Source organism: Sinocyclocheilus rhinocerous, unplaced genomic scaffold (assembly GCF_001515625.1).
Source record: "Sinocyclocheilus rhinocerous isolate Xijiao unplaced genomic scaffold, SAMN03320098_v1.1 scaffold475, whole genome shotgun sequence".
NCBI lineage: Eukaryota > Metazoa > Chordata > Actinopteri > Cypriniformes > Cyprinidae > Sinocyclocheilus > Sinocyclocheilus rhinocerous.
The window spans coordinates 1,293,025-1,302,881 of NW_015646677.1; the positions used below are offsets into that span (position 1 = coordinate 1,293,025).

The 9,857-nt window shown below is 32.6% G+C and overlaps 2 protein-coding genes across 2 annotated transcripts in view; both read left to right on the plus strand.

Annotated features, from left to right (window-relative positions):
• glipr1a (GLI pathogenesis-related 1a) overlaps positions 1 to 4,673 on the plus strand; it is a 5,939-nt gene extending 1,266 nt beyond the window's left edge. The window contains exons 2-6 of the mRNA XM_016512086.1: positions 613 to 861; positions 949 to 1,067; positions 2,353 to 2,435; positions 2,512 to 2,538; positions 4,315 to 4,673. Coding sequence (XP_016367572.1) covers positions 613 to 861; positions 949 to 1,067; positions 2,353 to 2,435; positions 2,512 to 2,538; positions 4,315 to 4,466 — 630 coding nt within the window. The 3' untranslated portion in view covers positions 4,467 to 4,673. The remainder of the gene's footprint in view (positions 1 to 612; positions 862 to 948; positions 1,068 to 2,352; positions 2,436 to 2,511; positions 2,539 to 4,314) is intronic.
• Positions 4,674 to 7,479: 2,806 nt separating this feature from the next.
• LOC107708011 (crystal protein) overlaps positions 7,480 to 9,857 on the plus strand; it is a 13,142-nt gene continuing 10,764 nt past the window's right edge. The window contains exon 1 of the mRNA XM_016512154.1: positions 7,480 to 8,190. Within this exon, the coding sequence (XP_016367640.1) occupies positions 7,813 to 8,190 (378 nt within the window). The 5' untranslated portion in view covers positions 7,480 to 7,812. The remainder of the gene's footprint in view (positions 8,191 to 9,857) is intronic.

A 9,857-nucleotide genomic window follows, 5' to 3' on the forward strand; every position in this document is an offset into this window, starting at 1 on the left:
TATTTATATATATATATATATATATATATATAATACACACACACACATTTTAGTATTATTTGTATACTATTTACTCATATTATTTTTTCTCATATAATTTAATTGAAAATGTTCATTTTTAGCCTCAGACTCTTGAACACCACTGTAAAATATGTAAGATATAAACTACAATATTGTCAATGTGGTTTTAGTATCACTTATACAATGTTATAGAATGAATTAATATTTTGAATGAGCTTTTCAAATTAGCTTGCTTTTCAGAATCCAATCAATTTCTCATCCATTCCTCGTTTTTTTTTTTTCTTGTGCAATATCCTCTTTTACTGGGGGGAAAAGATTTTCACTTTTACTTTTTCAGACTTTTAAACTCCACAGTAAAGTAAAATATGTAAAATATAAACTACAATAAACATTTTTCTTCTAGTGCAATATCCTGTTTCATTTCCTATAATCAGATTATGTAATTAGCATGCATTTCCTTCTAGAAAAAAACAGCCTAAGTTAGTTTGCTGGTCTTGGCTGGTTTAAAATGGTCTCCCAGCCTGACAAGCTGAACATTAACTGAGTTTTAAGGCTGTTTTAGGGTAAGTGCGTGCATGTGTTTGTGTGCAGACGTGGGATGAAGGACTGGCGGAGACGGCGCGGGCCTGGGCCAGATTCTGCCTCTTTGAACATAACATTTACCTCAGGGAGGTGAGAAGGATACATCCCACATTCACATCTGTGGGAGAAAACATCTGGGCAGGAGCGCCGTACTCCTTATTCAAACCTGAATCTGCAGTGAAGTTGTGGAAGGACGAGGACCAAGATTACAATTACGATACAGACCAGTGCACAAAAGTATGCGGCCACTACACACAGGTACAGACTCAGATCCAGTTACAGCTGAATCAGATACTAGAGAATTCACACAAGTGAATGAAACCTCTCTGTTTTCTGTCCATAAAGATTGTCTGGGCAGATTCGTACAAGGTTGGTTGCGCTGCACAAGCGTGTCCCAATGGTGTGGCTGAAACAACCTTCTCAACAAAGCCTGGAATAATTTTTGTGTGCAATTATGCGACAGCGTAAGTATGAAAACCACAACATACTGCATGTGCAGAGTGCCAAATCAATACTGCAACTTGCCAAAACACCAGTAAAACCAGCTTAGCAATAAAATGGTATTTCTCGTCAGTCGTTAGCAACTGCTGCAACACTTTATATTAAGGTTCAATTTGTTAACATTACTGCATTTGGTAAGATTAACTAAAAATATTAACTACATTTTTAACATCTCAAGTTGTAAAATTTGACTTTAGTTCATGCACTATTTATAAAATGATGTTAATCTGCTTATAGATGATGTAAAAGTGTTGTTTGATGGTATCTCATGTTAGCTATTAACTACATTACACAAGAAAAGTCAGGAAAGTACAGAAGCTTGTTTGTGCCTGGAATATAAAAAAAAAAAGATAACTGCAACTTTTTATCTCACAATTCTGACTTTTTCTGCTTTCTGAGTTTACACACAATTTTGACAGGTTTCTATTAATTCTGCATTTCCATCTCGCAATTGTCCTCTGAATTCGGAGTCTTGCATTTTAGACTTTTTTTCACTGTAATTTTGTATTTAAGTCTTGTAATTTTGTTTTTCTTCTTTCAGAATTCTGCATTTACGTCTCACAATTCTGACTCTTCCTTATTTTTCTGGAATTCTGAGTTTATATTTTGCAATTTAAATTTTTTTGCATCCCACAATTTTGACTTTAGAATTTAGAGTTCTGAATTTGTATTTCCCAATTTTGACTTTTTGTCCTCTGTATTCTGATTTTACATCTTGAATTTGAACTTTCTTTTCTCTACAATCTTGTATCTCACAATTTTGTCTTTTTTTTTCTCTTACAATCCTGGGTTTACATCTTGCTATTCTGACTTTTTACTCTGATATATATATATATTTTTTTAATTATGGGTTTCCATTTTGCAAACTCTGACTTTTCTCAGTATTCCTTATATCTGTATATGTAAGTTTATATCTCACAATACTAAGTTTTTTTTCTGTTTTCTAAGTTTAAATATCACAATTTTGGAACTTTTTTCTCAAATGTTTGAGTTTACATCTCACAATTCTATATATTTTTTTTAATTCTTAATTTAAATCTCACAACAATTTTTTTTTCCCCTCAGAATTCTGAGATAAAATTTTTCCCCCTCAGAATTCTGACGTTTTTCTTCCAGTGTAATGTTAACAAATTAAACCTTGTTGGCAGGTGTGGTAAGCACAAAAAGTCTTTATATGAAGAAGCAAGAAACTGCATGATTTCATAGAATTTACACACAGTAAACGTGTCACCACTGACTTCTCAACAGAGGAAATTATCCAGTATCTCCGTACAGAAGAGGCGATTCATGCAGCGGCTGCAGACAAGAGACGTGTGCAAACAACCTCTGTCGTAAGTGTTCGTAACAAAAAGACTCTCATCCTTCCCAATAACTGCATTACTTTATAACTGTCACTTCCTTTCACAGAAAACTCCACCCGCGACGCGCCGCAGAGTAAGTGTCTCCTCCTGATCTCTCAATCTGAGTTTACAGTCAGCCCACAAAGCACTGCTTCACTGCATTCACAATTACAAATGTCTGGATGTCACTGCTTTAACAGGTGTCTGTATCTGCACTCAACGCTTTGATATCAAAAGCCGATCATGTGGCACAAGACGACAAAAAAATGCATTAAATAGGATTATCATAGTTTGACAAATCTGCATTGTTTTGTGTAGTGAAGAGAATGAAACTCACCTAATATTTAGAGACACTAAAAGTATCGTTTATGCCATAGAAACAAAAATATGAAAAAAGGTCATTGCAACTTTTTATCTCATAATTCTGACATTTTTCTCAAAATTTCGAGTTTGTATCTCACAATTCTGACTTTTTTTTCCTTTTTTTTTTCAGAAATCTGAGTTTACATTTTACAATTATGTTTTTTTCCCCATCATGGAATAAATAAAAATAAAATGTAACTTTTTATCTTGCAATTCTATTTTTTTTGTTCAAATTGCAACTTCAGATCTAGCAATTCTAACTTTATTTCTTTTAATTGTGACTTTAATTCTAACCTTGTTTCTCAAAATTCTTACATCTCGAAATGCTGTTTTTTGTCACACTTGAGTTTGAGGTTCAATTCTCACTATTAACTAACTTTTTTCTCAATAATCTCTTAATTTGCTGCTTATAAATAGTTAGTGTGGTAGTTGTTAAATTTAGGTATGGGGAATATTAAGGGATCTATTGTGGTCATGCAGAATAAGGTATCAATATGTGCATTATAAATACTAATAAACAGCCAATATGCAAGTAATATGCATACTAATAAGCAAATAGTTAATAGTGAGAATTGGTCGCTAAACTGAAGTGTTTTGTTTCTGATATGAAACAGAAAAATAAAAAGCGTACTTGCAACTTTTATCTAGCAATTCTAACTTTTTTCTTTGAGTTTGCAAGTCCATGTATCACAATTCAGACTTTCTTCTCTGAATTGCAACTTTACATCTTGCAATTCTGTTTTTTTCCCACATCACAATAAAAAAGGTATTTGCAACTTTTTATCTTGCAATTCTAATTTTAGCTTTATTCGAATTGCAAGTTTATAATTGTTTTTCACCACAGAATAAAAAGATTTGCAATTCGAACTTTTTTCTTCAAATTGCAAATCTCACAATTTTGACTTTTTCTCAGAATTCTCTCAGAGTTATTCTGAGAATACATCTATACATCTAGCAATTCTGTTTTTTTCCCCCATAAATAAAGGCAATCGCAATACTAACTTACATTTTCTTTGAATCTCCAAGTTTACTGTACATTTTCTCGGAATTCTGAGTTTACATCTTAAAATTCTGTTTGTTTCCACCATGGAATTAATAAATACAATTTTTAATTGCTTAACTTTTTGTCACAAATTGAACTTTTTCAGAATTTGGAGTTTACATCTTTCAATTCTGTTTTTTTTTACAATGGGATAAAAATAAGGTAACTGCAATTTTTTAAATCTAGCAATTCTAAAGTTTTTTTCTACGAATTGTGAGAAAGAGTCAGAATTGTGAGATTGCAGTTAATAAGCTTCCATATGTTTCCGTTGCTTATGCATTTACAAATACAGAAATTTTCTATTTTGTTCCTATTTTTGTTTAGAGTTTTGATTCTGTTTTGGGTCACCACTAATACAATGCAACATGCAATACGAAGACATTCAGACATTTGTAAGAGTGGCTCAACATTTCTGGGCAGCAGACAGCTATAACAGAGTGTGTGTGTGTGTGTGTGTGTGTGTAGGTTATAACTGGACTCCAGACTGGGACCCAGCGCTGTCCTCCTGCGGCTCATTCTGCCTGGTGGTTGTGATTATCAGACTCATATCAGTCCCGCTCATGTTTGCCTGCGTTTACTGCCTACAGCGCCGTTATTATCTGTTTGCATATGAGTAAACAGCCTGAACTCAACCACAAAACGATGAAAGTCCACATTCAGCCGAAGCCACACTTCCACTTGGACAGAGAGGAACATTAACGCTCTGATGCACATTTAATGCAAAGAATAATAAACGATAAGGAATAAGATGCCTACTGATTGTAAAATAACTTTGTATAATAACTCCTTCACACATGTAATTGAATTTTTGGATGCTTAGTTAAAATACATAAAAAATTTATTTTCTCTGGATATTTCCATCTTATCTTTTTCAATAAAAATGTTGAAAAATATTTTTAAGTTTTAAGTGGCTTTAAAAAATGTTAGTGACATTTTGATGACAATTGAGCACATTTCCTCCACAAATTCTCATTACCATAACAAATAAAATCTATGTTATATAAGAAATTGTATTACAATAAAATTTAGTTCACTGTCATTTATGCATTAGATATCATGAACTAAAAGTGAACCTACTTTAGTCATCTAGGGTAATTTCTAAATATACTACAAATGCATTTTTAATATTAAATTAATGTTAAACTCATTAATTAACAGTGAACAAATGTTTTTATAATTTAACATTAACTTAGTTTAATGATGTAATATGCTCATTTTTAATTCACAATACTTTATGCATTAAGTTAACAATTTAAATGTAGTGTAAAGTGTCACTTTATTTATTACAAAGTGTTTATATTTGTATGTACTGATTTTAATTTACTCCAAATAAAGAAAAAAACTTTATTATTTTACAGTAATAAGAATCTAATGAGAAACAAAAACATCTGGATGCATCATGGTAATCAGGTGATATTCATATATTTTGAATATTTATATTAATATATTTTGAACAATTATATTATACATTATAAAGGTAAACAAAATTATATTTTATATATATATATATATATATAATAAGAATAAACACTAAATATATTATTTAACTCATAAGTAAAATATTTAATAAATATTTTATTTAATTTGTAAGTAAAATATTTAATAATCATATAAAATCTATATTTATATTTATAATAATATTAAAATATATTAGATGTACAATATTTATTTATGAATACATTATATATCGATTTAATATTAAATGTTAAGTATTGTACTTAATTTACAAATTAAGCAAAATATTTAAGATTTAATAAAACCTATAAATAACTTGTACTGATAATAATAAATGTATAATATATATGTTTATAAATAACTTATTTATTGGGACAAATGTGCTTAAATGCCATAAAAATATTAAATATAAGAGGCTTGAAATGGTGTGAAGTATGAACTGGACATGTTTTGGGTGATATTTTGTAAATTAGTACCTCTGGTTGTCCAGTTTAAACGAGTGAAATGGTGCATTTTATTAGCATTATTGTCACATAAATAAAAATATAATAAAAAACATGTCATGAAGGACATCTTTATCCAAAACACCTCCACCTCTCTTATTCCTCGTCTCCTACAAACTAAAGTCTAATAAATGATTCAGGTTTTATAATGACGCTGACAAAATCTGAAACCAAGCATCTTTTATATAAACACATTGACTAATAAACACAATATTACAACAAGGTGAGGATCCAGTGATGATCTGAGTGTGTTTCTCCAGGATCACAGTCAGATCAGCAGAGTTCAGATCGAGCGGCGCGTATCTTTCGCTGAAGGCGTCTCGGGGTTTACAGGAGGAGTTCCGAGCTTTTTACTTTTTTGAAGAAAAAGTTGCTAGGGTAGTGTGAAAAGTTGCTAAACTAGCAACAAAATTGCTAAGTTGCCAACACTGATTGAGTAGGTACACTCTTAAAAATAAAAGGTGCTTAAAAAGTTCTTCACAGCGATGCCATAGAAGAACCATTTTTGGTTCCACAAAGAAGCATTCAGTCAAAGGTTCTTTAAAGAACCATCTTTCTTACCTTTTTATAATCTGAAGAACCTTCTTTCGCCACAAAGAACCTTTGAAACAGAAAGGTTCTTCAGATGTTAAAAGTTCTTTATGGATAATAGACTTCAAGATAATAGACAACATTTTTTTTAATATAATATTCCAGTCAAAATTAAGATCACGTACTATTACAAAAAATTTCAGCGACAGGGAAGATAATAATATTACAGATGTTTTGAAAAAAATAAAAAAGTGCACAGCTGGTTACAAAGAAATATTTCAATTTGTGGGAGAATATTATTAACAAAAATGGAAGAGATATCAAAATTAATTTATCCAGCATATTCATCGTTAGTGGTGCCAGACAGGTGTATTAAGCAAATAGACCGAATTCATTATGATTTTATTTGGAATAATAAGCAAGATTTGATTTGAAAAGGTGATATGGTGAAGTTAACGGAGCAAGGAGGGTTGAATGCAATTGATTTTGGAGTAATGAACGAGGTTATTAAGTCAAGATGCTTACAAATGTTTGTAAGAGATGAACAGTCTTCATGGTTTAGTGTTTCTGTTCATCTTTTCCAAAGAGTTGGAGGAATTTCCTTTCTTTTAAGATGTGATTTTGACCCATCAAAACTGCCTTTTAAGTTATCTGATTTTCATGTATTGGAAAATGTTGTACAAGCATAATTTTACTCCACATGATGTTGCAATTTGGAATAACAGGTGTATATTCCTTACATAAGAGGAAATCTTTATTTTATAAAGACTGGTTTGACAAAGGAGTTTGGAATTTAATGCATTTAATGGATGAAGAGTGTAATATGTTAAGTTATGATCATTTTAAGATGAAATTAATTTGGATTATTCTTATAGACAATTTTCTTTAGTTGTCAAAGCTATTCCTGTAGCTTCAAGGAATTTAATTAAAGGTATTTACAATATTCTTCTGTAATACCTACATTGGTTGATTTGTTTATTGACAATTATAATTTCTTGGATGTTAGTTAATTATTAGTTGATGTTATTTTAATGACTGCTATACACTGATGGTTGTGATTAAGTTACTGTAATCATAGTGTCATCATGACTTAATAATAATATTAGAAATAATATGACTAAAGAGCATAATTGAGCCGTCTTTTTTTGTTGTTGTTGCATGTACCATGTTATTATTTATAGAAACTTAGAGTGCCACATAAATCAGAAATTAGTTCATAACTTTGTGTCTAAGAGGGCAAATCACTGATTCAACTTGTAGTATCAAGACCAAGGGAATGAATGAATGTGATTTAATTTTCTAAAGCACAGACAGTCTGCTTGTCATTACACACACACACAGAGAGTCTCAGTGTGCAGCATAATAAGAGTCACAAGTGCTGAAGCAGCTCAAACTGAGCAATCGTCCATCCAGTTGCGGACCAGCGTGCATCAGTCCATCCCGACCGGAGCGAAGTGAAGCAGCAGGAGTAAATATGCATGCTTTGGGTCTGTTTATGGTGGTGTCTGTGTTCATCAGCACTGGATCTGCTTCAGATGATCAGATGGATCTAGCAGCTTTACTGCGCAGCGTCTCTTCAGCAGCACTGATCCGAGATCAGCCGCTCACCGGCCCACAGACTGCTGCTGCCGGACCCAAGCTGCTGACTAAAGACGGGCTCATCCAGGGCCTGACGCTGGACAAGTCCTATGTGTTTTATGGGATCCCATTCGCCGATCCTCCTGTGGCGGCGTCCCGCTGGAAACCGCCCCGTCCTGTCACGCCGTGGAGAGGGGTGTATGATGCCACCTATCCCAGAGCGGCGTGCATGCAGGCCTGCATCGGACCCATTGCTGACGAGTGTCCCAAGAAGGTGAGCGGGACACGATGACAGACGGGGAGGGACTGATTCTGTGGCTTGTTAAAATAGCAAAAACTTTTGGGTTCCATAAAGATTTAAGATCTACACAGAGGAATAAATAACTTGAATTGATTTAATTTGCTATATTTAGTCATTTCTTTGGCTTAAACAGAATTAGGTTTACATTTAGTCATTTAGCACATGCTTTTATCTAAAGCGACTTACAAATGAGGACAATGGAAGCAATCAAAATCAACAAAAGAGCAAAGATATGCAAGTGCTATAACAAGTCTCAGTTAGCCTAACGCAATACACGTAGCAAGGTTTTTTTTTATTGTATAATAAATAAAAAGAAAACAGATAGAATAGAAAAAGAATAAAGCAAGCTAGTGATATAGGCCTTTTTTTTGCTTTTTGTTAATTGTATAAATAAAAATTAAACAAATAGATAGAATACAAAAAGAATAGAGAAGCTAGTGTTAGTTTTTTTCTTTAAAGAAAACAAGCAGTTAGTAAATGAATAGAGGTTAAGTCTAAAAGGGGCAAGTTTTTTTAAAGAATAGAATTAGAATAGAGAGCGCTAGAGTTACAGGGTCAAAAAAAATATAATCCCAATTTTTGAGAATTGGGGAAGAACTTTAAATATTTAATTTTATTTAAGCAAAATTATTCTTTAATTAATAACAAAAACTTTCATGTATGTATGTAAAAAATAAAATAAAATAAAATAAATTATCATCTTGTTGCATCATTTTACAAAAATCAAGATTAAATATATTTAGTCAAAATCCCATGTTATAAAAGATGAAGTGCTATGCAGGCTATTTAAGGCAATATTGGCTGATTAGAGGGCAATGCTAAACTAAAATGCAAAATGTTTGCCCTCGCTATCTTCACCGTTCCCACATCTCAGACCTCAAACACATAAAATATTAACGTTTTTAGACATCTTTTTAGACATTGGATCTAAGCAAATCTCATAGGTGACCTATTCTGATCTCAAAAAAGTGAGATGTCACTGAAAGGTGAGGAGTTTGCATCTATGTAGAGGTTTGATTATTATTTGGAGCATTGGGATCGCTAGACGAGGGCTTAAAGGGTTAGTTCACCCAAAAATGAAAATTACCACGTGATTTATTAATTATTAGTAAGTAATAATTCATAATTATTAATTATTACTAACTTATTCATAGTTAGTAAGGTATTGTTAAGTTTGGGTATGGGGTCGGATTAAGGCATCTAAAATATGATCATGCATTAACATGTGCTTTATAAGTACTAATAAACAGCTAATATGCTAGTAATATGCATGCTAATAAGCAACTAGTTAATGGTGAGAATTGGTCCTTAAAATAAAGTGATACCAATATTACAGACCCAAAACAGACACAACACATTCCCCTCCACATGTCATCTTTCGACGTAACCTACGCTCACTCTCACCCTCCCGGCTATCTACTATGGTTTCATCTTCGCTTCCTCCCCTTAAACAGTTAGCATCTCTTGATGCGAACAGTGCTACTGATACTTTCTGCTCCACTCTTACATCTGGTTTAGACACTGTCTGCCCCTTGTGTTCCAGACCAGCCCGTACCACCTCTTCTGCCCCTTGGCTATCTGATGTTCTCCGTGAGTATCGTTCTAAGCTCAGAGCTGCAGAAAGAGTATGGCGCAAATCA